The 27,307-nt window shown below is 41.8% G+C and overlaps 2 protein-coding genes and 1 non-coding gene across 4 annotated transcripts in view; 1 reads left to right on the forward strand and 2 right to left on the reverse strand.

The window, feature by feature from the left end:
• Positions 1 to 10,687, forward strand: part of LOC138975178 (uncharacterized) — a 12,798-nt gene extending 2,111 nt beyond the window's left edge. Inside the window, exons 4-14 of one of the 2 annotated variants that reach the window (XM_070347841.1) lie at positions 1,368 to 1,553; positions 2,864 to 2,993; positions 3,444 to 3,591; positions 4,211 to 4,311; positions 5,434 to 5,575; positions 5,943 to 6,096; positions 6,340 to 6,464; positions 8,762 to 8,882; positions 9,165 to 9,284; positions 9,557 to 9,647; positions 10,461 to 10,687. In XM_070347841.1, coding sequence (XP_070203942.1) covers positions 1,368 to 1,553; positions 2,864 to 2,993; positions 3,444 to 3,591; positions 4,211 to 4,311; positions 5,434 to 5,575; positions 5,943 to 6,096; positions 6,340 to 6,464; positions 8,762 to 8,882; positions 9,165 to 9,284; positions 9,557 to 9,647; positions 10,461 to 10,474 — 1,332 coding nt within the window. In that variant the 3' untranslated portion in view covers positions 10,475 to 10,687. The remainder of the gene's footprint in view (positions 1 to 1,367; positions 1,554 to 2,863; positions 2,994 to 3,443; positions 3,592 to 4,210; positions 4,312 to 5,433; positions 5,576 to 5,942; positions 6,097 to 6,339; positions 6,465 to 8,761; positions 8,883 to 9,164; positions 9,285 to 9,556; positions 9,648 to 10,460) is intronic. The other variant, XM_070347847.1, reaches the window with a different exon arrangement.
• Trnar-gcg (transfer RNA arginine (anticodon GCG)) lies at positions 463 to 536 on the reverse strand. The gene has a single exon. It is a non-coding gene; the product is annotated as a tRNA-Arg (tRNA).
• The window catches only part of LOC138975166 (elongation factor-like GTPase 1), a 27,024-nt gene continuing 9,289 nt past the window's right edge, over positions 9,573 to 27,307 (reverse strand). Inside the window, exons 10-23 of the mRNA XM_070347830.1 lie at positions 26,434 to 26,557; positions 25,383 to 25,462; positions 24,725 to 24,861; positions 24,192 to 24,314; positions 23,711 to 23,810; positions 23,115 to 23,209; positions 22,064 to 22,266; positions 21,597 to 21,741; positions 20,731 to 20,862; positions 19,925 to 20,072; positions 19,197 to 19,539; positions 17,046 to 17,697; positions 16,248 to 16,432; positions 9,573 to 15,621 (exon numbers count right to left, since the gene is read on the reverse strand). Of these exons, the coding sequence (XP_070203931.1) occupies positions 15,433 to 15,621; positions 16,248 to 16,432; positions 17,046 to 17,697; positions 19,197 to 19,539; positions 19,925 to 20,072; positions 20,731 to 20,862; positions 21,597 to 21,741; positions 22,064 to 22,266; positions 23,115 to 23,209; positions 23,711 to 23,810; positions 24,192 to 24,314; positions 24,725 to 24,861; positions 25,383 to 25,462; positions 26,434 to 26,557 (2,656 nt within the window). The 3' untranslated portion in view covers positions 9,573 to 15,432. The remainder of the gene's footprint in view (positions 15,622 to 16,247; positions 16,433 to 17,045; positions 17,698 to 19,196; positions 19,540 to 19,924; positions 20,073 to 20,730; positions 20,863 to 21,596; positions 21,742 to 22,063; positions 22,267 to 23,114; positions 23,210 to 23,710; positions 23,811 to 24,191; positions 24,315 to 24,724; positions 24,862 to 25,382; positions 25,463 to 26,433; positions 26,558 to 27,307) is intronic.

Raw genomic sequence — 27,307 nt, forward strand, 5'->3', positions numbered from 1 at the left:
GCTGAGTCACTTCGACGGTGTTCAGTAGGGGGTCGGCCCGCTATTGCGCGGGAAGGGGTGGGTCTGTCCCGAGCTAACGGACGCAGCCCACTACCTACTATGCCCCCTACAAACGACATTGACTATGAGAGCTCCGGGCATGAAGCAAGAGCAAGGACAATTTATATTTTGGATGATTAATGAGATGAGGATGATTATGATGATGCTTTGGATTTCCAATTTAGTTTTTGAGACTACGTGACAGGGCAGCACTCTACGCTTACTGTCATAATATATCCTGGCGTCAACCAGGCCCGAGAACTGCCGCACCTGCGGTGTACGTGTTGGTCAGGTATACAGAACCTGAGCACCCTCAAAGTCGCATTCGTTAAGTGAATGACACTCGGCTGTGTGATCCCAGCCTTCCCATAGGAACCATAGCACTTCCACTCTGGGTAGGAGCCGTAGCCCGAAAAACCCACATGACCCCTGATGGGATTCGAACCCACGACCTCCCGGCCCGCAGCCCGATGCGCTAACCACTGCGCTACGGGGGCCGGTATGTAGAACATTATTGTTACCAAGCTGTGATCAATGCATGTCTGGTATACTTGTAATGTTAATGTTTACGGCGTGTCTTGCACACGTTGAATATTTTTTCATTAAAAATCGTTTGCATTGTTTTAATAGGTCTTAGCTTTTATTCTCATGACAATCAAGGTGCCGTTTGACCATCTTGATAAAATGAATCTGAGTGCGAAAGTGTACGGGAGGAAATCACCTGTGGGGTATTTGGTATGGGCGTTAGAATTACTGTTTTTACATGTAATCAATATTTGACTCTATGTATTGTCGTGCACTATTTTTGTGTTATTGTTGTTGTTGTTTTTGTTTTTCATTCACTTTGAAGGATTTTTTTAGTTTGCATTGACATTTTTAAATGCCGTTGTATCACTTATATTGTGGGAATCTAAGAGTGAGTGTTTACAATAGAAACATGAATCATCTGTGTACAGTGTAATTCCACACTCCTATTCATATTTTGAGAGATCTTGCATTTTCTTATGGTGCTTTTGTTTTTTGATTTGTTTTCTTCAAGTACCTGCTTTAGATTTTCTGGTTTTAACTGACATTTAAGTATTTGAGAGGGACCTACTAGGGGTACATACTAATCCTCATAAAACTGATCTTATATACCGCCATATATTTTCTGCAGATTGCTGAACATAAGGATTCCGTTGTTGTTTTTGTCTTTGTTAGTTGTATCCACAATTTGTCGCTTTAAATTTAAAATGTTAAGTTCATTTTTTTTGATGGCCCGTTGAATGTTTTGGCAGTACATTCTGCGGCGTGTAAATGTGGTCCGACGGGGACAATTTTGCTTGCAGAAATCGCAGCTGGACGGCCTTCGACAGAGTACTGGTATTACAGTGGTACTGAGACATTTCGTTCTGGACACCTTCCTCAACTCCCCCATCTCTGACGACTTCCTCAACAAGATACGTCACGATCTTGACGTCATAGACAGTGCCTCTTTCACTGTCGTGCTGCGCTTCTGCTACACGTTTGCTTTCGTGAGCCTTTTCTTTTCTGCTTATATTTGTAACTGTATCTTTTTCTACCCTGCTATTTGCATTTCTGAAATGCTGCACTTTTAGGTTTTTGTTGTTGTTGAAAAAAGAAAGTAGAAAAGAACGAACAAAACAATCCCATTAAATACAAATAACATAATTACATACAATAACAGCTTGTGCACACAATCTCTCTGCTTTGCAAAACAACTTGGCCCAATGACCCAAAAAAACTCTATCCACAACGGCTATTCCCACCCCCACCCCCCTTACGCCCCACCAACGCCTACACCCTACTAGAGAGAAAGCGAGTCGAATTCGAACAAGCTTATCTTTTTACATTTAGTCAAGTTTTGACTCAATGTTTTAACGTAGAGGGGGGAATCTTATCTTTTTATATTTAGTCAAGTTTTGACTAAATATTTTAACATCGAGGGGGAATCGAAACGAGGGTCGTGGTGTATGTGCGTGCGTGTGCGTGTGTGTGTGTGTGTGTGTGTGTGTGTGTGTGTGTCTGTGTGTGTGTGTAGAGCGATTCAGACTAAACTACTGGACCGATCTTTATGAAATTTGACATGAGAGTTCCTGGGTATGAAATCCCCATACGTTTTTTTCATTTTTTGATAAATGTCTTTGATGACGTCATATCCGGCTTTTCGTGAAAGTTGAGGCGGCACTGTCACGCCCTCATTTTTCAACCAAATTGGTTGAAATTTTGGTCAAGTAATCTTCGACGAAGCCCGGACGTCGGTATTGCATTTCAGCTTGGTGGCTTAAAAATTAATTAATGACTTTGGTCATTAAAAATCTGAAAATTGTAAAAAAAAATAAAAATTTATAAAACGATCCAAATTTACGTTTATCTTATTCTCCATCATTTGCTGATTCCAAAAACATATAAATATGTTATATTCGGATTAAAAACAAGCTCTGAAAATTAAATATATAAAAATTATTATCAAAATTAAATTGTCCAAATCAATTTAAAAACACTTTCATCTTATTCCTTGTCGGTTCCTGATTCCAAAAACATATAGATATGATATGTTTGGATTAAAAACACGCTCAGAAAGTTAAAACAAAGAGAGGTACAGAAAAGCGTGCTATCCTTCTTAGCGCAACTACTACCCCGCTCTTCTTGTCAATTTCACTGCCTTTGCCATGAGCGGTGGACTGACGATGCTACGAGTATACGGTCTTGCTGAAAATGGCATTGCGTTCAGTTTCATTCTGTGAGTTCGACAGCTACTTGACTAAATGTTGTATTTTCGCCTTACGCGACTTGTTTTCTTCTTTTTTTGAATGGTCAACAGAATAACCACCCACCCTACGGCGACGCCAGGAAGAACATAGTACTACAGCACATAAATCAGCTGAAGCCCATTTTCCATCAGTATGAACGGATCACCACGTCCATGGAAGCTGGCTTCATTGGAATATGGGGTGAGTGAGTTCTTGGAGTTATAGAATATCCCGAAAAATAATCCTGGCCCTGTATAGGCCTACACTTCACCTTGAACTCAATGTACGCGTCTACGGAGGTAGTAGGATGTCCTCACTCATATCCGAAAAAGACCCAGTCAAGTCATAGACAGGATGTTACATGTTAAACGGTTAAACCATTATAGGGGCACGTTTCCGGGTGTTACCCCGACTTTAGCGGACAGTAGGAGGAAGTTCAAATGTTTCAGACTCAATGCTCTGCTTTGCATCGAAGAATGTCAAATGCCAAACATACAACAGAAAGCATCTACTGCACGTGAACATTATTTCAACTTTTTAACTTCAGTTTTATGTGGCAAAGTTCAGGCAGCTCTTTTGTGAGTGTGTTGATCGTAATTGTGGATGGACAGACGTAACGCTAGCGTGTGCTGCGTGTTCTTTTTCTCTCAGGGGAATGGTTCTACACGGACTATTTCGGAATGCCCTCCCCGTGGTCCCACGCACCGTATTACGACCCCATGACGTTGCTGACTCCACAAGCCCTGAGAGATCGCAAGGACGTCTTGGTGGCTCTTCTCAATGCTGCTCCCAAATCTGTGTAAGGGGAGAAATACACCAGACAGCAATGTTGAATGCAGCTGGTTGAAAAAAAACCGAATAAAAAACAAACGAACAAACAAAAAAACAAGAACAAAAACAAAACACACCCAAACACACCACACACACACACACCTACACTACAGACTGATAGCAAATTTAAATGCAGCTAGTTGAATAAAAACATTAGCCGGGAAAGCTGAGTGATGTGGGTGCATACAAAGGAGCAAAACTGGATGCAGACGGATGCATGCTTATTTAGACCAGTAATGCTAGTCTTTAAGCAAGATAAACTTTCATGTCACTGATATGCTCGTTTATGATGATGGTCTTTTACAATGCTGCAAACCAAATAATACAAGTAGTTGGTAAACACAAATTTGCTTTTGACCAAGCAATGCTGATCAACAAGATGAGAGTGCTTTAGTAAACGTTGGTGTGTTCTCAGATGTCATTTATTATACTTGATGTATTTTAAAACACCTAAACATTTTTGTGTTTAAATTTTGGTATAGCTCGTGTGTGTGTGTGTGTGTGTGTGTGTGTGTGTGTGTGTGTGTGTGTGTGTGTGTGTGTGTGTTCCTTTTCCTTCACAAGTCTACATGCATTCGTGTGCTTAGTCAGGTGCAGACGAGACACCCCTCGTACAAGATGTACATGATGGGCACAACACCCACCACCCTGCAGGACGTGCAGAGCCAGAGTGACAGAGCCAGAACAGGTACATCCCACACACTGAAGGCACCCGTCATGTCAGACATAGAGAATACTACATAGCTTGTTGTGTCGTAGCCTACCAGATTTACACGAGTTGCTTTTTTAAATATTGAACTGCGAGCGAAAGAAAGCTTTTCAATATTTGAAAAAGCAACGAGTGTAAATCTGGTGCGACACAGCAAGCCATGTAGTATTCTGTTTATCCTACATACTGTACTTACGTGTATTTTATTCAAAACTTCCCGCAGTCGACGCGTCCAAATCGAAGACGCTTCTTTTGGAACCTCGATCTCTTCCAAATCATCGTGCAATATTTCACGTCAAAGTAAAAAAAGGTCACTTTAGAAATTGTAGCGTGACGTGTTAGTTCTAAAAACTCCTCCAGGGGAAACTGCATGCGCAAAAGTGTTGCCATAATGACGTTTGTCTCGCTGACTTTGGCATCATAAGCAGTGGAAAAGCAGGTCCCTACCAGACTAGTTTGACACGACCTCATTTACATGATATACACACGTGTGGTTTGAACGATATTGTTATCTCATGAGTGGTCTCTCTCACGTGTGTAGGATAAACCACAGATCTGTCCAGACGTTTACAACACCCAAGAGCATCCTTCAACTTGAACTCATTCCAAATTCATATGCTTAGTTATTTTTGTTCATGTAAAATTATTTCAGCAAGAAAAATCCCACTCAGTGCAAAATGCAGCCTGGCCGTTGAATTTTGGTATGTGATCAAATGGGTTAGTGCTCTTAACCCATGTTTAAGCCCGGACACATCTGTGGTGGTGAACTCAATCGTTCACACGGGAAGAAAGAAATGTTTTATTTATAGCTTTATGAATGTGAATTTTTCGCTGCCAGAAGAGAATCGTTTCACACAGATTCAAACCAAACCTCTTCAATTGTGTGTCGGAATAATTATCTTTATGAAGATCGAAAGTTAAACACTTAAACATCGCTTACTGGAATGTCAAACCCTTTTGTGTGAAAGATCAGACAAATCGTCGGCGTTTCAGATCAACGTTGTATTCTCGCCTAAAAAAAATCACTTTGTAGAGAAACCGGCTTGATTTCATATGCAGATGCATTCTACTTTTTAAGTTATCACTGATTATCCCTTGCAGGTCATCATAACGACTGTTTCCTGTCATCGGACAATGACGTCGGAACCTACGTAAACAAAACCGTGGAATACCCTTTCCTGAATAAAGACACCCGCTATTGCATCATCGGTGGCGAAACCTGTAGGCTCACTACTAACGACAGGTCAGCGTAGGACACATTTCAAACCTTTTTAGACTTGAACAATAGGAGAATACTTGGGAAATAAACAAAGGAGTAAACATGCATCAATACCTTGATTTGTTTAAAACGAAACGAGGCCTGTCTTTCCCGTGTAATTGATTGACTAAGGTGTAATAAATGTAAATAACTTGCAAAGCACTCTGCCTCAGTTGCAACAGGGGTAGATGCATGATGGATAACTTCTCTTGCAAGGTGTTTAGGTCGCTGTTTCCACAAACATTAGGTAGCGTTTAACATAATTTGGAAAAATTTCTACCATACTTGTTAAAGGATTGCCAGGTATGTACCTATCATTCAAAGACAAAACAGCCTTTTTTTCGAAATTCAGAGACAAGTGTCCGACAGCGACCAAGACGATGGCCATGTTTCACTGGACCTGGCTGAACGAAGCGTACAACCAGGACATGTACAAGATATGGAAACAGGAAGGGTGCTATCCCGAGGTCCACAGACGTCTTGGCTATCGGCTGACCATCACCAAGGTAAGGGGACAAATACTTCCCATTCATTGCCCGTTGAAAGAGAAAATGTGCTGGTCAGCAACTATTAAGTTCTCAGTTAACAGCTCAGGTGGATCACAGTTTAAAACAGCAAAATGCCAGGACGTTGAATATGTCCCATTTTACTCGCGGGGTATTCACGACACTTTCTTTAAAGATCTGGCCATTTCAGCACCTTGTTCCTTGAAAAGAAAGTTGTACTGATGCAGGTCTCGTTGTGTACAGGCGATCCTACCGAAGAGTGCCCGTGTGAGCGACACAATGTGTTTCCACCTTGAGTTCAACAACACTGGCTATGCTGCCCCCATGAAGCATTTCAAGCTCTACTTCATCCTCGAGAATGTTTCTGGGTAGGTTCAGACAATTCAATGTTAGTGTTTTCTACGAAGCTTTTCAAATGGAAAGTTGCACCCACGAAGGGCTGCATAAACGTACTACAAATAATGCCTGCATCGGGGTACATTTGTCTGAACTGACAAAAAACGAAAAAAAAAGAAACTTCAAACTTTAAAATAGGAGAAAAAAGAAAATGCAACAAAGATCAGTAACATGTGCATGTTCAGAAACATTTAGAATGATCCTATTGGTGTGCATTTTTGAGCAGCAGTCAGTACAAGATGTGCATGTTACAGCAGTCAGTACAAGGTGTGCATGTTACAGCAGTCAGTACAAGGTGTGCGTGTTACAGCAGCAGTCAGTACAAGGTGTGCATGTTACAACAGTCAGTACAAGGTGTGCATGTTTCAGCAGTCAGTACAAGGTGTGCATGTTACAGCAGTCAGTACAAGGTGTGCATGTTACAGCAGTCAGTACAAGGTGTGCATGTTACAGCAGTCAGTACAAGGTGTGCATGTTACAGCAGTCAGTACAAGGTGTGCATGTTACAGCAGTCAGTACAAGGTGTGCATGTTACAGCAGTCAGTACAAGATGTGCATGTTACAGCAGTCAGTACAAGGTGTGCATGTTACAGCAGTCAGTACAAGGTGTGCATGTTACAGCAGTCAGTACAAGGTGTGCATGTTACAGCAGCAGTCAGTACAAGGTGTGCATGTTTCAGCAGCAGTCAGTACAAGGTGTGCATGTTACAGCAGTCAGTACAAGGTGTGCATGTTACAGCAGTCAGTACAAGATGTGCATGTTACAGCAGCAGTCAGTACAAGGTGTGCATGTTACAGCAGTCAGTACAAGGTGTGCATGTTACAGCAGTCAGTACAAGATGTGCATGTTACAGCAGCAGTCAGTACAAGGTGTGCATGTTACAGCAGTCAGTACAAGGTGTGCATGTTTCAGCAGCAGTCAGTACAAGGTGTGCATGTTACAGCAGCAGTCAATACAAGGTGTGCATGTTTCAGCAGCAGCCAATACAAGGTGTGCATGTTTCAGCAGCAGTCAGTACAAGGTGTGCATGTTACAGCAGCAGTCAATACAAGGTGTGCATGTTTCAGCAGCAGTCAGTACGCGGTGTGCATGTTACAGCAGCAGTCAGTACAAGGTGTGCATGTTACAGCAGCAGTCAGTACGAGGTGTGCATGTTACAGCAGCAGTCAGTACAAGGTGTGCATGTTACAGCAGCAGTCAGTACGAGGTGTGCATGTTACAGCAGCAGTCAGTACAAGGTGTGCATGTTTCAGCAGCAGTCAGTACAAGGTGTGCATGTTACAGCAGCAGTCAATACAAGGTGTGCATGTTTCAGCAGCAGTCAGTACAAGGTGTGCATGTTACAGCAGCAGTCAATACAAGGTGTGCATGTTACAGCAGCAGTCAGTACAAGGTGTGCATGTTACAGCAGTCAGTACAAGGTGTGCAAGTTACAGCAGTCAGTACAATATGTGCATGTTACAGCAGCAGTCAGTACAAGGTGTGCATGTTACAGCAGTCAGTACAAGGTGTGCATGTTACAGCAGTCAGTACAAGGTGTGCATGTTTCAGCAGCAGTCAATACAAGGTGTGCATGTTTCAGCAGCAGTCAATACAAGGTGTGTATGTTTCAGCAGCAGTCAGTACAAGGTGTGCATGTTACAGCAGCAGTCAGTACAAGGTGTGCATGTTTCAGCAGCAGTCAGTACAAGGTGTGCATGTTACAGCAGTCAGTACAAGGTGTGCATGTTACAACAGTCAGTACAAGATGTGCATGTTACAGCAGTCAGTAAAAGGTGTGCATGTTACAGCAGTCAGTACAAGGTGTGCATGTTTCTGCAGCAGTCAGTACAAGGTGTGCATGTTTCAGCAGCAGTCAGTACAAGGTGTGCATGTTACAGCAGTCAGTACAAGGTGTGCATGTTACAGCAGTCAGTACAATATGTGCATGTTACAGCAGCAGTCAGTACAAGGTGTGCATGTTACAGCAGTCAGTACAAGGTGTGCATGTTACAGCAGCAGTCAGTACAAGGTGTGCATGTTACAGCAGCAGTCAGTACCAGGTGTGCATGTTTCAGCAGCAGTCAGTACAAGGTGTGCATGTTTCAGCAGCAGTCAGTACAAGGCGTGCATGTTACCGCAGCAGTCAGTACAAGATGTGCATGTTACAGCAGTCAGTACAAGGTGTGCATGTTACAGCAGCAGTCAGTACAAGGTGTGCATGTTACAGCAGCAGTCAGTACAAGATGTGCATGTTACAGCAGTCAGTACAAGGTGTGCATGTTACAGCAGCAGTCAGCACTACGCAGCCCAAGTGACGGGTGTGGACGTGAGGGACTGGCAGCATGGCTACACACACACTGTGGCTTCAAGCGTCCATCTCACGCACGTGCCTCGAGGACAATATAAGGTCAAGAATGTTCTGCTATCTTCTCAAAGGAGTTGAGAATATGTACTTGCATGAACTTTGGAAACACCCCCTTTTAACTATGCATGGATTTGGCTCAAACTCAGTCAGTATTAAAATAACGGCTTACCTGTCACTTTTCTTCAGTATACTTTCCCTGGAGAGTAATGTCTAGTTTAACCCCAACTTTGTTATTTATGTTGTATATCATGCTCTGCCTGAAGCCTACGAAAATGGCATTAGTTTTTAGTTATTTTGGGGGTATCATTTGTGTCTGACTAACAGGTGTTGGTGTCGCTGAGTGACCCCCTGATGGGTGACCGTGCTGACTACAACGTGTTACTGGCCACCACGGGTGTTCCTCTCTACACACAGGGTCTCAATGACCTGGGGCACACCGTCACGGTGAGTAAGCTTGACATTCACAATATAGCTTCAGAAAAATCGTTCTATATCATTACTGGCATTGCGCTCTATAAGCAGCACAAAACTAATGAGTGGTTTACAAGTAGAGCTGCTTCATCACATTATTGTGCGCAGATATAGTTAAGTTAAAAAAAAAAGTTTCTTAGGTTAATCGTTCCATACACAAATATTCTGTTATTTTCAGAATTGTACAACTTCGGTTCAGTAGTATATGCACCTTTAATCTATGTCCCTTATGATTGTGTGGTCAGGTGTCTGATTATCACCCGGTGACATCTCACTGTCCACCTCTGACACCCTGGAGACCACCAACCAGCGGACACTACTCCAGGCTGTTTCGCGGTAAACTGACCATTCAATAATGGAAAGCCCAGTCGTCATCACACACAGTGGCTTACAGACATTCACTGTCTTAATCGCTATCTGGGTATTTCACAGTATAACGATTTGGTGTTCATGTGACCGTTTGGGAACATGTTATGCCTGTGGTACTTTCAATGTTGTGCTTTTAAGTTACATGTATAAATACAAACTTGTGAGGAAATTCACGTTACCTCAATTACGACACAAACGCCATGGTTCATTTGAATATGCTCCATGTGTGGATGAAAATCTACAGAATCTACAATCTACAGAACCCACTGCATGGCTTGTTAGTTGAGACAAAGCTCCTCATACTCACAGTACTCACAACAAAGATGTGAGTAGATACGATTGACCACCACATGAGTTTTTAGCTAATGCACAGAGCCTTATACTTACAGTACCTGCAGTACTTACAACGGCATCAATGGATCTGAGCACAATAGATGATGTTCGGAAATCGTTTAATATTCTCTGGCGTTGTAAAGATTTTATCCCGGAGAGAAGCACCTATTTCTTTTCCGAAAGTTATGCTTCTGGCGTGACACTGTAGGTCTCAAACCCTAAGTGCAAGTATGTTACTTTTGAAATACATCCAAAAGGTCGTGTGTGTGTTTGTCTTCAAATGTGGATGACAGAAGTAAGACTCTTCACCTTTTGACCAAAAAAGCTACATGTATATATAGAAACACATTTTAAACAAAATGTCAACAAGTATCATATACTATATAGTACTGTAACTCCAAATGTCACTCCCTCGAACCACATTGTTTATTTTTGTTTTACTTACAGGTCCTTACCAGTAAACTATGTGATCCCAAAACAACGACAACATCAATTACAACAGCAACGATGACAACGAAAAAAGAAAAAGAAAAACAGGCACAAGGAAGTATGAAAAAATGGCACGGATGGACCTCTCTACTCAATTCCCCCTCCCCTCCCCTGCTTCGTTCAAATTCTCCAGTTTTGAAGGAAACAATAATAAAACCAAAAGAAGACGAAAGCGAAATGAAGAATTTGTCTTTGTGTAACTATTTGTTCTATACTTAAGCCTTTCGTATAATTGTGTGTGTGTTCCTGTTGATTTTTTGTTTTTGTTTTGTTTTGTTGTTGTTGTTGGTGTTTTTGCTTAAAATTTGCTTTTCCTTTATTCTGATATACCGCCACTGTGCGTCGGCCTACAGATGTGGTGCATGGATTTGCGACAGAAATGTTGCCTTTAACCTCATTTGCGTATTCTACTTTCAAGTAAAGAAAAAAATAAATTGGTAAGCCAACTTTTGGGCAATTTCCAAAAAGACATTTACGATGACCAACTTATTGTTGGAAATGTTCTTATTAATGCGGCAAACAAAATTTAAACCGCACCAACACATACACACACACATAGGACTAATGTCATTGTACAAGAATGCCCTATGGCAAGCAATGATGTTATTGTTATTTTGAAGTTTCGCCCAAGGGTTGTCTTTGTTCGTGTTGGCACTGGCATGTTTTTCTTGCCTTCGCTCTAACAATTTCAATGCTTCTGCTGATTGGCTGGTAATAATAATAATAATAATAAAGATAGCTTATATAGCGCCGCTTCACAAATTTAACTATGCTCTTAGCGCTGTACATCGAGATATAACAATTTCAATAATATAAATACAAAGATGATATTATCATAATACACATTTACAAATATCACTCACGTGCATACATCCTCGTGCACACCACGCGCATACACACTCCCACTCATTAGCAAGTGCTTCCATCCCCCTGCCACTGAGATGTTCATATACCCCCCTGGACAAGCTCACACCATGTCCGTCTCCTCTCTAGACTGTACATACACTCAGCAAGAAAAAGAAAGACTAAATGCAAATTTCATACACAACCCTATGGCTCAATCAAAGCTGAAGCAACTATACAAAAAAGACACACTCAAACAACGAATCTAACTTCACCTCTAATAGTCTATAAAGATGGCAAGGACAATTTACAAGGATTCGCGAAAAAGGTGCGTTTTAAGGGAACTGCGGAAAGAGTCCTTGGAAGCAGAATGGCGAACGGAGGAAGGGAGAGAATTCCAGACAATGGCAGCCGCAGAAGCAAACGAGCGATCTCCAAAAGAAGGCAAGCTTCGCTCAAGAGTTTCAAGTTTGCGACTGTCAGCGCGTGAGCGGAGGTTGTAGGCATTTTTCTGATTATTCTATTGACTCCGTTATAATTATATGGCCCTAATTATACAAGTGTTGAAAAGCGTGGATAAAAGTGTGTTTGTGTGTGTGGTATGTCGCTGGGGGTATGTAATGCCTTGGCTGGTTGACTTTGCCAAAGGCATTGCACTTCTACTTAATGTAACACACACACACACACACACACACAAAAGCCAGTTATAGGCAGAGAACAAATCAGATACACACATAAGCAACAGAATAACAGTTTATTACGCAACTTCATGTTTTACAATTCCAACATTCATTTACGATCAAAATATTTCTTGCAGGCATTGTCATACTCAGGTCAAATAACCCTTCACACGTTAAGATTGACACATTTACTGCAGACGGCTAGATTTTCATGGGTTAAAGCAATAACCAACACAAGCCATCTTTTTTTTAAATCTGACCACTTAAAGATTCAACAGATGCATGAGAGATATAATAGAGAGATCTACATGTAGCCAAGGTGGGTACCTGTATGTGTACCTGCACGTGTAGCTATGACGTCACACACTCTAGAAACTTGGTCAAGAGTCTCCACAACTAAAATTAAACAACGCGAAGCAGAACATCTATTCACAGACAGTCACTCTAACGAAAGAAAGCCTGTCTAAACTTACATCTGATACTTCTATCTGCCGTGGTTTGTGTATGCGCAACACACATGTACCTGAAAGCGACGTAGAATTACTATTATTTGGAAAATTGCACAATTCCCTCTGACTAATTCGTGTGCGGAAATTCCTTCTCTCTTCAGTGCGAACAAATTCACCCACATTTACCTTGTATTTACTGAAAACAGCACATTGAAATCCGCTAATGCTTACCCTTCGCCTGTTCATGTTGGTTTACTATGCTAAAATTGTACGAACGGAAACAATTTAGAATCAAACACATTTGTCTTCAGCACGACCACTCTCTGGAATCCATTTTGCACATCATGTTGGCTAACACGGCATGTAGAACTTGCGTGACTTTAAAGCTTAGTTTGATGACGGACACGTACAGGGAGCGTCATAGCTACACATACAGTTACATGTCTTTGCTACACGTCCTGGGGTCTAAATCTCTGGAATGGCAAGCACAAATTAATTTAACAAATACAGACACTTTTTTCACCTAACAAATAAAATATATGCTGGTTTTGAGCATATAAAACAAGAAATTATGTTTTATTCTTTTCAACAAGTACATATGAGTCCTGTATACACAGTGGCAAGTGGCACAGATAAGATATCTAACGAACTAACTAAAGGCTATTCAAGCTTTGCCTGGACTTTTATGTTGAACAGATATTTTATCATCTAGACTCATACTCAGTGCAGAAAGTTGTCGAACTGTTTGCGAACTGATAAAGTAGAACACTGTTGTGTTTCCAATCAAACATTATCAATACCTATAGTTAAGGCTGGCGCAGAAAATAAATGCACAGTAATTTTGTTATACTTTGCAGGAACTTATTTCGTATTTCTTCACATAATTATCAGAAAATGAATCGATGGTAAACTAATTTATCCCTGAAACATTAACACACATTTCTCAAGCATATTTCATACATCTAATATGCCTTTCAAATTAGGTAAGCCCAGACTAGTGCCATGATAATGATGAGATCACCCTGGTGGTGGCAGTTGTCATTCTCTTCCCAAATGAACACAGTTCAAACTACATGACTTCACCTTGAACTTGCCATATCTTAACCTTGAATAGCAAGACTCCAATTCCACCACCACCACCCCCGAGACCCCGTCCAAACCCCACCCTCCAAACCCCCACCCTGCAGCAGTACCCCCCATTCAGGACTTCCCTGCTTTTTCAGATCTTCTGTCTATAAAATAAAATAAAAATTCAGACCCGATTTTCTCAGATTTTCACAGGCCGTGGAGGGGAGCACTGCACAAGAATAATTCATGTACAATCAATTATTTTTCTTTGATTGTGTCAGATGCCACCTAACCACCTTCACCGCAAGTAACAGTCTGCTTGCTAGAATTCTTATGGAAGGCACAGCAGGCCCTCTCGTGAAAACAGTTCTCCTAACTATCTTAGATCTGCCCAGGCTTTTTGCATAAGATAAGACTATCCCCCCACTTCCATACACTCCAAAAAAGTGCTTCCTGTGCAGAGGAACATTTTTTTAATGAATTTATTTGGTAGATTGACACCAGTGGCTTTTTAGAAATTTGTTTAGAAATTACTTCATCAAGTAGTGCGCACTTTGCACAGAAGGCATCCAGGCTGTTGACCTTTGGTATGTGTCCAAGTGAAGGGATGGCCTTATCCCCTGTAAAAGCCCGGTCAGACCCGAGATGGTGAGCCAAATGGTTTACACTAGAAGGACTGTGGCTTTCAAGGAAGTACTATGTCCCAGGGATCGCGCTAGGATTTTTCAAATTGCGTACGGCCAAAAAACGCGTAAAGCAGAACCGATTTTGCGTCACACTTCGTGTGAGTAACTTCGTGTGTACAGTTAAATCATGACGATGTGCGAAAAAACGAGGACAACTTTCGCTGCATGCCGTTTTGAATGAATCAAAGACAGGCTTGAACTGAAAGCGTCTTTCGGCCTAGATTTGGCGCCACACGCCCAGTGCATTTTGGGTGTATGTTCTGTTTCAGAAAACCGACCGGCGTCGCTTGCGACACTCTTATGCCGAGAGCACGTCACCTCATTTTTTTTTTATTCAAAACAGACTTTAGATTTGAACTCGCGCGCTTGTGCTATGTTTGATCCAGAACAGACTAGAAATTCTAAAATCGCGCGCGTGTGCTATAGTCTGATTCAGTATTGCCATGTGCTGCTGAGCCATCCTGACCTCAGGTCAAAATGAGTTCCGCTCATACTCTCCCTGACAGGATGCCTTTTGTTTCCTTGTCTGGCAAAGAAACCGATTTTTGTACATATTTAGAGCTTTTTGTAATGTGTTATGGATGTAAGCAGATTCGCGATCGTCGATAATGATTTTTCATGGTGTTTTGTCATTTTTAAATTACAGAAGAATTTTTATTTTAGACAGTTTCAAGTGAGCTATTTTTCGCGAATGTATTTACTGTGCAAACAACTATAAACATGGCATAAGTGTCACGTGATAATCAACCGTTTGGTTTCGGCCCTCGCTGGAGCAGACGATTTTTTTGACAGTGATGCAACCATATATTACGGTCTCCTTCCGGCAGCAGTCCCAAAATTTCGACTTATTATGACCTTAGAACGATGTCTTTATCATAACTGTGAAGATCAGAACGGAGATCACTGTCTAAGTCGGCCAATCTGCAATCATTTTCGTCTCGCGAACACTGCTCGTGAACAACATATGGGAGATCACTCTGTATTCTTCTTTTGATAGATTCGCGTAGGACTTTCGCGTTCGGTCAGAGAGACAACTGGCGATAGCCGTGGAGCGAGGATTATCAGAAAGCTGCTGAGCATGCCGTTTTGAATAAAAGTTGTTTTGCGTACGCGTTACGCATAAGCGCCGGGAAAATGCGTGGGCGGATTTTAAAGCGCGTCAAATATGCAAAAAACATGCGTTAACGCGATCCCTGTATGTCCACTACTTGTTGCGTGTCAGCGTGCGCTGTTTCTCTGCAAACTCCACAATCTTCTCGTCCACTCTGAGGCCTTTCCTCCGCCTGACCTCGTTCATGTAGGCCTGTGCGCGGTTCTGGCTGTCCCCCTTCTCCCCGAAGTGCAGGTACTCCTCGTCTGTGGACGGCATCCAGAAAGGGTCGATGTCCAGAATCTGTTGAACAAGAAGTCTGCATGAGAAAACAATAGACGGTTGCGGCGCTGTCACCTAAGTACAGCTGTTACCATGAACTCTGATCTACACTTCAAAAAACATCTTACATGGCTTTTCTGTCTACAAATACACACTAACAGCCTTCATTTTACAAGTGCACTACCCCACTCTAAAGACACACTGTTTTAAGATCACCCCTCTTTTATGACCCTAGTTTTCCTGATTCTGTGTTGATACCATCTGTGAATGTTACCTCCATTGTTAGACTCTCGGTCTACATTTCAAGACCTGGTGGTAGTCTTATAAAGCGGGTTCCACTGTAAGCACTATCAACCTGCATTTCCTCATTTTTACGAACAGCAACCTTTGATTACTTGCTTATAAAAATGTGTGGGCTTTTATTCTCTGTAATGACGTCAAGCACTTTTTCCAGTGCCATTTTCTGAGTCTGCTTTTAAGTTGGCCAAATCAAATGTTCTTTGAAGCCGCTGTGGGTTCTTTATCATTATAAGCGTGACGCATAAAAAATGGACAGTGGGTCTGTGTATGTGCATGTGTGTTTGCATTATATGTGTGTTAGTGTATGTAAAAACGCAGTGGTAGTGACCAGTTACTATTCACCATACCTCCCAGTGGCTGAAGCGTAACTGGGGACTTGCAAGACCGGACGTTCGCTTTCGCATCTCCTCAGCCAGACCAAAGCTTTCCACCACTGGTATCTCCGTCTCTATGTTGAACATCTGCGTGCCTTCTCGCAGCTCCTCTGATAGCACTCTCCCATTGCGCTTTCCTATCACTGCGTATAGCTTGCCTGTTGACAAATGGAACAGTTTGAAATTAGTGAATAAATTTGAGTTCATCTCTTACTCAAAAGTATTACACAAAAAGTTTGTTTATTCAATGCTTGCTCTTAATGCCACTCTTTCTGTCCATCTCTCTCTCCCCCCTCCCTCCTTCCTTCTCTTTTGTTGCCCCTTCTTTCTCTCTCTCCCCTCTTAGATGCTAGGAGACTGCTCTTACAAAGCTCTCATTTACTGTTGTCTAAATTCATAGTGCAGATTTCCCTCGTGTATTTGTTCACCAACTACTCATTAATTCTGAATTTCAAAGCTTCCTCCTGCTCAAATATTATAAAATGATTCGTTTATTTAAATCACGTGATTACAGGATCAATTTTGTTCAGAAGTAACTATTTCTTCTTTACATGTCCATAAGGTGTTAAAGTTTGGTAAACACCATCTCTTGTTGTATCATCTCTCCCTCTCTCTCCCCCCAGCTGCCCCTCCCCTCTTCCTCTTTCTGTCAACCCCCTCTCCCCCACCAACCCCTTTCTCTCCCTCTCACTACCTGCCCTCCTCTCCCTGCCCTCTCTCACTCCCCCTCTCTTTTTCAGTCTCCCTCTCTCTCATTGAAAGAACAATCACCTAGAACTTCAGTGCTGGCCAGGATGGCACAGTGGTACATGGCCACCATCAGTCGCTGCGGCATGGTCTGGAACGCTTTGCGACACCCCTCCTTCACCACCGACATCAGCTGACCTGACAGCGGTCCGAACACTTCTCGCCCTTTCTTCACCCACTTGGTGCCGCCCTCGCCGTTTACACTGTCCTCTTTTGTGGTGTTGTTTGTATGAGCACCGTTTGTGCTGTTGCTGAAAGGCTGTCGTTCATTCACACTTCCCTTTTTTGAATCTTGGTTCATGTTTGAAATAGAGGAGTCAGAACGTTTGGACTTGGCGTCCTCCCATCGTTCGATAACAAAACACACTCCCTGCATAGGTTCTTCACACAAGGGTCCGGCTTGCGTGGCCATTTGAAACCCAGCAATGATGCTGCTGTCATTTTGCTTCACTTCTCCTGGGGAATTCACACAGCCGTCTTTATGCTCTAGCACAGACCACACGGACAGTCGCTTGTAGTTCTCCACACGGTTGATCAGCATGTTGGGACCGCAGCGCTTGGGCCCAAAAGACCATATTTGGTCAACAGCATCAGCCCACTGAGCGCCAGCTGACGTGAAGGCGGTCTGTAGTTCTTTGTACACAGTGGACAGCTCCACTAGAACACCTTTTGCTATCTGCACACAGAGACAGAACGACTGCTGTGACAGGCATTCGTGTCCAGACATTTTCTGAGAAAGAAGACAGACGGCTATACTCTCAGAACAGCTATCATTCTTTGCAACAAAGAAGAGATTGTTTTGAGGAAGATTGCTTACAAACATTCTCAGCAAAAGATACGAGACAGATACATTCAACTTTTTTTGTTTTCGGTGAACAAAAAAAAAAGACAGTTCAAATAAAGATCTGTGAACAAATATATCCAGCAATAGAAAATAAGCAGCTCTCTCCACAGACATGATCTCTTATCTGCTTGAAAAAGAGATTCAGACATGAGCATGTTCAGCAGAATACAGTAAGATAGCTTATCTTTGACAAATTAATAACATGTTTTGAAAAAAGGCCTATAAATTCTGCCTTAGAGCTTCACTATTGCACAGGTCTTTTACACAGTCATGATCTTTTTCCCGTCAAAAATTGCTTTTGTCAGCTATCCCAGGACTGCATCATTTGATTTTATAAAAAACAAGTCGCGTAAGGCGAAAATACAACATTTAGTCAAGCTGTCGAACTCACAGAATGAAACTGAACGCAACGCAATTTTTCAGCAAGACCGTATACTCGTAGCATCGTCAGTCCACCGCTCGTGGCAAAGGCAGTGAAATTGACAAGAAGAGCGGGGTAGTAGTTGCGCTGAGCAGAATAGCACGCTTTTCTGTACCTCTCTTCGTTTTAACTTTCTGAGCGTGTTTTTAATCCAAACATATCATATCTATATGTTTTTGGAATCAGGAACCGACAAGGAATAAGATGAAAGTGTTTTTAAATTGATTTCGAAAATTTAATTTTGATCATAATTTATATATTTTTAATTTTCAGAGCTTGTTTTTAATCCAAATATAACATATTTATATGTTTTTGGAATCAGAAAATGATGAAGAATAAAATGAACGTAAAATTGGATCGTTTTATAAAAAAAATTTTTTTTTTTAAATTTTCAGATTTTTAATGACCAAGGTCATTAATTAATTTTTAAGCCACCAAGCTGAAATGCAATACCGAAGTCCGGCCTTCGTCGAAGATTGCTTGGCCAAAATTTCAATCAATTTGATTGAAAAATGAGGGTGTGACAGTGCCGCCTCAACTTTTACAAAAAGCCGGATATGACGTCATCAAAGACATTTATCGAAAAAAAGAAAAAAACGTCCGGGGATATCATTCCCAGGAACTCTCATGTCAAATTTCATAAAGATCGGTCCAGTAGTTTGGTCTGAATCGCTCTACACACACACACGCACAGACAGACAGACAGACAGACAGACAGACAGACACACACACATACACCACGACCCTCGTCTCGATTCCCCCTCTATGTTAAAACATTTAGTCAAAACTTGACTAAATGTAAAAAGTGAACCAAAACAAACATAACTGCTCTTTTTTCTGTTAACAAATCAGCATTGTGGAAAGGCTAACAACCAGAATGCTTCCATCAACAATCAATGACATTGCATACCTGTGCCGCCAGTATGCTTTCAGAAGACTGTGTGGTGAGGTCGGTGAAAAGAGTGTCAAGCATCTTGATAGCCTCCTTGTGTCTGCCGATGCAATCCACCACACCCGCCGGCAGCGGCACCGCTCGAATCCTCACCACACACTCCTGGTTGGGGGTCAGCATTTCGATCAGGCCTTTACCCAACACCTCGGGGTCATCGGCAAAGTCTTTGTGCAGTCCGCTGGAGAGAAGCATGTTCTGGTCCTGAATGGCTTCGTTCATTCGATCCATTTTAGGGCGAGGGATGATGGTCTCCCGAAATGGTACGATGGGCTTGGAAACGTTCACGTCCACCTTGGCATACCTGAAGACATGTTTGGTTTTTTTTACTCTTGAACAGTGCCACTGTCACTGGGCTTTGCTTGCAAAAAATCAAACCTGTTCCTTGGTGATGTTAACCTTGAAACACCTAGCAATCTGGCTTCAGAATAATATGCAGTACTGCACAGACACACTGCATGCCTTTTAAGATGAGCAATGCTTCATAATAGACCTCAAATTTATCAGGGTTTCCTAATCCTTGATGGAAAACTTCATGTCATACAAAGAAATACACAGAACTTCATACAGTCACTGTGCCCACACCAGTGCATAAGTCATTAAGTGTTTCATAATGGTGTACCAGTCCCAGAAAATAAAGAAAATAATGGAAAATACTTGAGAAGTGCAAACAAAAAAGAGTCCAGTACCTCTCCTTGAGATCGTCAATGCAGCGTTGCATATGCACCTCGCCGGCTGTGACGATGACATGCTCCCCTGTCTCCTGCACCAGAACCTGCACACAGGGGTCTGCCTGGTTCAGCAGTCGCAGGCCCTCCATCAGCCGGTCCATGTCACCTGTAATGAGACACGTCATGTCATGACACACTTCACATCAACCGTACTTACACACAGGGGTCTGCCTGGTTCAGCAGTCGCAGGCCTTAAACAAACTGGCGCATGTCACCTGCCATGACACACATAATGACAACAACACACTTCACGAAAGAGCATGTCATCTACAGCAGGGCACAAAGATTCACAACACTTTTGTGACAGCTGAAAGCATTACACATACTTTACCAATAAAAATGGGAAACTAGCCTTAGTCAAATCAGGGGGGCCGGGTAGCTAAGTTGGCAGAGCACTCAACTTGTGGTCCTCAGGTCACGGGTTCCAATCCAGGCAGGGACAGACACAGGTCAACAAAATGTGCAGACGCAGAGACGATATCCATGTCACCACAGTGGCACATAAAGGACCTCGGTCATTCTGCCATAACTAAAGGTGGCTGATTACACCTAAACATACACATACACTTGGGTACCGTGTCTCTTGTTGCTGCTAGCTTCCCACTGGGAGGAAGCGACCCGAATTTCCCAGCATTGGAATAATAAATAGAGTAACTGTAAATGAAATGAAAACAAGAAATGAAATTATCAATCATCAACAATAGAAAGACTGTGTCAGCTCTGAACAAGAGTTTGGAGAGCAAAAAAAACATCATGAGTAGTACCTGGGCTTTTAGGTTCTACAGCCACACGCAGGATGGGTGCAGCATCAAAGTACATGTCAGTGAAGGCAGGACAGGCTGTGGTGGAAGAAATAGTGGCTGACTTCAGCACCTGATGCTCCAAACCACCCATTCCTGTTTAAAAAAAAGTTTAATGATCTTTGATAATAATGTATGCACCGACTCTCTCTCTTTCACCCCTTCCATTACCCTTGAAAACAAGAAGAGCAAACGCTCGATCGAGTCACTTTCGCAGTTCTGAATATTATATGAGGCATCAGATGGACAGGAAGAAATTGCTATTCACAACACAATGAGTCACGTTCACATAAAATTTGAGCCCGGTCACTTTTATAGTTTCCGAGAAAAGCCCAACGTTAAGTTGTGTGTTGCCGAACAGAAAAGGCTAGTTATCTCCCTTGTTTTTCTGATAACGTTCGTAAAAGGCTACAGATGTAAATACTTTGATGTAAAGAATAATCCTACAAAGTTTCAATCACATCCGATGAACTTTGTCAAAGATATAAAATGTCTAATTTTTCCTTTGACGCTGACCTGTGACCTTGAAAAAGGTCAAAGGTCAACGAAACCATCGTTAAAGTGTAGAGGTCATTGGAGGTCACGACTAAACAAAATATGAGCCCGATCGCTTTGATAGTTTCCGAGAAAAGTCCAACGTTAAGGTGGTGTCTACGGACGGCCGGCCGGACGGCCGGCCGGACAGACTAACACTGACCGATTACATAGTCACTTTTTCTCAAGTGACTCAATAAAAATTCATCTCATCTTGTCTTACTTCTCTGCACACAGACATCAACGCACCCCCCTCCCCCTCCCCCCCCCCCCCCCCTCACCCACACACAGCTCACCTAAGATGTTGCCAGCTGGCACCGAATCGAGGCCCTCCAACTCTCGTCCCATGAACATGTAGAGGTCGTCGACAGTACAAGCAGTCACATGGTAGCCGCTGGGCAGGTCAATAGCGCTTGTAGCAACACTCTCCTTGTCCTCACCCTAAACACCGTTCATACACTCACAATTACAACGACTTGACTATCAATCTTGGTGATTTTATTTTTTTCTAGAAAAAAATTCTTTGAAGAAACCAATTCCAATGCTTAGTGATCACACTTTCATTCCTATGTTTCTGTTGTGAATCCTAGCTGTCCCTCCACTTTACAGATCAACAGATCAAGGTTCCAGCGAATGTTTTGTTTTGTTAACAATTTAATGTTCCTTAAACTTAGCTTTCTTGTTTTTAATTCTTGCAATTATTTTTGAAGATCCGTTTTCTTACTACTTATACAACAGTACCTGATAAAACTAATCAGAATACCTGCAGAAAAGCTGTAGCAGGGTTGTGTTTTGGCCCGAGAACAAAGAGCTTCTGCCCACGCTTCACAACACCACTGAAAATGCGAGCGAAAGCCACAAATTTGTGATCCCCCTGCAATGTGTCTTCCTCTTTTTCCTTGGTGCAATCAGGAAGGGCTGTAGATCCGTCTGATGAATCACCTGTGCCTCCTTGCCCACTTTTCCCTGTTAAAATAAATGTCAGAAAATAAATAAGTAAATAAATAAACACAATTAATCAATCAATCAAAACAGATTAGGAATACACCTCATGATGAAGACTGGGGCCGAAATTTTCTTTGTGCGTCATCAAACTAGACACATGTGAATCATGCATCGTGGACTTGCCGTATCGCGCATCAACTTGGCCAGGAACTCAATAGTTTGGTGCTTACTGAAGCACTCTAGGTACATCAAACAGCAATGTTCTTCAATGTTCGAACTTTACATTCTCTGCCACAAACAAGACCATGAAAAGTATTTTTTTTGTAGTGTAGTGTTCGAACCCCGAAGTATGAAAGTCGGTTGAGCGAGATCAAGAAATGCAAGCACATCATCATTTGTGAGCGATCTCCTATGGCATCCTTGTTTCTCTTTCAGCAACTTTCTGACAAATAGCTCTTACTTCTTTTAGTTGTTTTTGCTTTTTCAAAGATAAAACCGGCTGTTATCTTTTCGCATATTGCTTTCAGTTTCGGCATTTTTAACAACGACGTGTTCTTGGTGTGGATTATCTTGAACTTCAGCGTTATAAATTCAGGTGTTTTTTCTGCTGTAATCTTAGCCTCTGCATTGATATGACTTTCTCTACGAGCACAACCACATGATCTTATGGGCCCCCAAACACCATTACCTTCAGTTGATGCGCGGTGATACATATGCTCTTTGACCTTCTCTACCAATAGACTAAATATCCTGGACTAAAAATAGAATACAGGATTCTGCCACCCCCCTCCTCCCCCACCCTCCCTCCCCCTACTCTATCTTCTTTACAAAAAATGATCACAGATTTCTCTAACAATATCATTGCCTACCTGTGCCTGTGTCAGAGGGTGCCTGAGCAACAGTCTCAGCATAGCGTTGACGTGCTCTCCGAGCTCTTTCCTGTAGCTCTTCTTCACTGAGGGGTCTGATGAGGAAACAGAAAAAGAAATGATCACCATTACCAGTCTCAATTTCCATGTCATAAGAGTCAACATCAACAACAACAACAACAACAACAACAACAACAACAACAACAACAACAACAACAACAAGAGAAAAGACTTTCCTCTCCTCAAAAAGAATGGGTAGAAAAGATTTGCTAGCATGCAAAAATGTTTTAAACTGCACATCTGTTTTCTCAATTTTAAATGCCACATAGACGGCCGCAAAAGCCTAGTGGACCTGCTAGTGCCTTATCCCCCTTCATGTGTACACGCAAGCACAAGACCAAGTGCGCAAGGAAAAGATCCAATAATCCTCGTAAGAGTTTGGTGGGTTATCGAAACTCAAAAACACAGATCACGCATCCCCCAAAAAACGAAGTATAGCTGCAGACATGGTGCGAAAAAATGGCCATACACATAAAAACCCTTGGGAGTTTCAGTCCATGAACACAGAAGAAGAAGAAGAAGACAGAGTTACTCACTTGGGCTTGTTTTTAGGCAAGAGCTTGCGATCCACTGGAAACATCTTTGAAACAAACACTATGACAGGAGCCTCTTCCGAAGACGAGCAGGACATAAACTCTGCAGAAAACACCAAACTAAATCACAGCTTCAATGAAGTGAACAAGAAATTATCTCATGAATGAACACATTGCAGATCATGCTAAGGGTAACCTACTGTTAAGAGTATGCTTCAAAGATAAGTGAGCTCAAATAAAAAAATAAAAACCCAACCGCTCATAACGTCTCCCCGTATCATCCCTAGTTTCATTCAAAAATTGAATGACTATAATCAACCATCTCTACAGATTCTCTGCGTATAGACACCCCAACACAGAAACTCTTAATTTAATTCCCCGAACACACACATGCAGGAAATAAAACTGATTGGTATGTCATTGTCACTGCATGCTATCCCTAAACAAAATGTACTCAAACAAAAACTGAAAGTAAATGCAGTACCAGTTTTTAAGGCCTGTGTTTGCTGTGGAAAGGCCTGGAAGCGTTGGTTCTGACAACACATCAGTCGCTCCACACGCTCCTCAGAGAGCTGTAAAGGGGAGGGGAGCTGCTCCACTACAACAGCTGAAAACAATAACAAAAGATTGTACACTTTCGCTCTACACTGAAAAAAATTAAGAAAGAGAAATTCAAAGTTGCATCATTTGAAGAAAACAGTTGTTAAAACAAAACCGCCGGAAGCTAGACAAACTTTAACAAGACTATGTCATAGAAAGCTACAATAAATACAGGGTGACCCCCCAAAAAGCCACAGACAAAGTGCAAAGTCGATCCCCGAAATCAGAACTTTTTTTTTGAAAGTGAACAAAAGTCAAACCAATTGACCTACAAACTTGCCACACTGGTCATACATAAACTGAAGTTAATATAAATAAAATATGAAGTAATTCGGTCCACAGATGTAGAAGTAATTAGCATTTGTGTAGGTTGCATTTTGGGGGGTCACTCTGTATGCGTCATGTTTAAGAACTTACACAAAACTGCATTTGACAGGGGAAGCCACTGCGAGGTGACAGCGCACAGCTGAACACGTGGGTCATTCTGACGCATATCTCTGGGTGCAACCTTTAATCCCAAGGAATTGATGATTTTCTCTGTCATCTCCTTGTCTCTGTAAGAAAAGAGCAAAACACAAACATGCAATTTAAGTCATAACTGAGATCAAAATGACTCCATAATAACATGACTACAAAATGCATTTCTACAAGAATCTGATCAAGACCCTGAATGCTATCGCTTGTTTAATGCCCTTAATACACATGACATGGAACAAGCTCAGTTTAAGACTCACTTTCATGAACAAGGCATGGGAAAACAATAAAATGAGAACAGCACTTACCATCAAAATAATGCAAATCCTTTGGTTTCTTTCCCACAAAAAAACAACCCAAAGCAAGGCGCAACAAACACCAAACAAAAAGGAAAAACACAATAATACAAAATAAAACACGAAACAAACCAAAAAGGAAAATTATTCAGACCCACAAGTGTAGCATGTGGACACACAAATACAAGTGAAAAAGAAAATCCACATTGCAAAAGATATACAGAGCAATCTCACTATATCTGAATGCATAAACAAACAACGTAGATCTCAACTCCACCTGTGAAGCTGAAACTCCGTTAAATTACCTTTTGATGACAATGGCCTCATACACTGCCCAGATGTTGTTCAGCACAAGCTGTACGAACAGTGGGTTCTTTCCTTTGGACTGAAAGCAAAAACATTACAAAGTCTTACAAAAATGGTTGATAGTCATCTATCAAATACTGACAAAATGTTGAAGTAAAAAACAAGAATTGTAGGTTAATGGAACGTTTATTGTTAACAAAACGTAACATTTAACGTAAATGTAACGTTTTGTTTAACAATAAACGTTCCAATAACCTATAATTCTTGGATTTTTATTCTGAATTTTGGAACGTTAGCAGTCTGTCTGTTTTGGGATTTGTGACAAATAGTTGGTAAAGAAATACCAAGACACTGTTTCCTGTTGTGTTTTTTCTATTGTTTTACAAATCGTTGATGTATAAAACACACAAACCATTTGGTCATTACTGCTGGCAGTCAAGAATTGTCAAGTGCTATGTCCCACTAAACCTTGGAATGACATAAGAACAAACGTTCCAACAACCTGCCTTTCTTGTTTTTTGATTCTTGGAATGACATGAAAAATAGTTTTTAAAAAACAGTTGGAAAATATTTTCAGTGGCCACGTTCAAACACACAGACTCTTTCAGCCCCTGATCCTACCCCAAAAGAAGACGGCTTTCAAATGCACAGCCTGAGAGCGTCAACTGGGCATTTGGGGTGGTGTGCACGAAAATGTGCTCAATTGGGTGGGAACAAAGCACAAAGAAGGAATGGTTGAAATTGAAATTTTTTTAACATTTCAACCAATCCGACCGAGGTTCCCACCCTCTTGGCCATTTTCTCATGCATACCACCCCCTTCTCCTATTTGCATCATCCTTCCGACCACTAGGTGTGGTAGTTATTTTTTTCCAGCTTTCAATGTTTCCCTCCGACCCGGATCTATATAAACAATGTTAGATTTTGTGCAGGAGAGAAAACCTATTATTAAGCAAAAACACACACTTTTCTGAACATCAAAAGGAGAATTAACTTTGTCTTTGACTGTTGAAAAGTGTGAAAAATGTGTCAGCTTTTTATTCCCATTTACCTGTGCCCCCTTCAGAATGCGTTTTGCCTTGGTGTTGATGTAGAAGTCTCCCCACAGAGTTTTCTGAAGTACTTCTTTCTTGATTCCCAGCTTGGTGGAGTACATGTCAGCAAAGTGGGATATACTGAAAATACAAAAAGCATATTTGACATATTGATATATAGATACTGCACTTGGTACAGCAGTCCCTCTCATGAACGGATACCCTTGGGCCATAGCAAAACTGCAGGTGGCCGGTCACGGGAGGAGTGACCACACCACCCCCTCCCCCATACACTCACACAGACACACAAACAACAGGATTGAGTCTATGCTAACCACTTCTTGTGGCTACTAAACAATAACAACAAACTCCTAATAATAATATTTCTTTAAACGTTCTGTAAAAAATGATTTGTATGAATGGTGTTGAAAAGAAGAGATAAAATAAATCCTCAATGCAGTGAACGCACTCACCATGCACTGACATACGAAAGCAGCCACACAAACACAGCACAGAGGCACGTGTGCAGATGCTTTGCGAGAATAAGCTTGAAAACCAGTTTGAATAAAAAGCAGCAGACAGAGCTGCATGTCATAATCATGTAATTTATTTTCTTCTTGTCTGGCTTGATTAACTGCATGCCGATCTTGTGGCAGTGACTTTTCACTCTTCAGTCGGAAATACACTGTACACAACACCGCTCTCACTCTCCCTCACTGCCTACCCTATGCCGTGACAACTGATGCTTGGAAATTATGTGGAAGAGTACACCTCTCTATTTCTCTCCAATGCTCTTCCTGCTGACAGTGACACCAGACACCCCACTGAGTTTAGCCAGCTACTCCCCCCCCTCCCTCTCTCTCTCCCTTCCCCCAGCCATGTACTGTTTGG

The sequence above is a fragment of the Littorina saxatilis genome, linkage group LG1 (genome assembly GCF_037325665.1).
Source record: "Littorina saxatilis isolate snail1 linkage group LG1, US_GU_Lsax_2.0, whole genome shotgun sequence".
NCBI lineage: Eukaryota > Metazoa > Mollusca > Gastropoda > Littorinimorpha > Littorinidae > Littorina > Littorina saxatilis.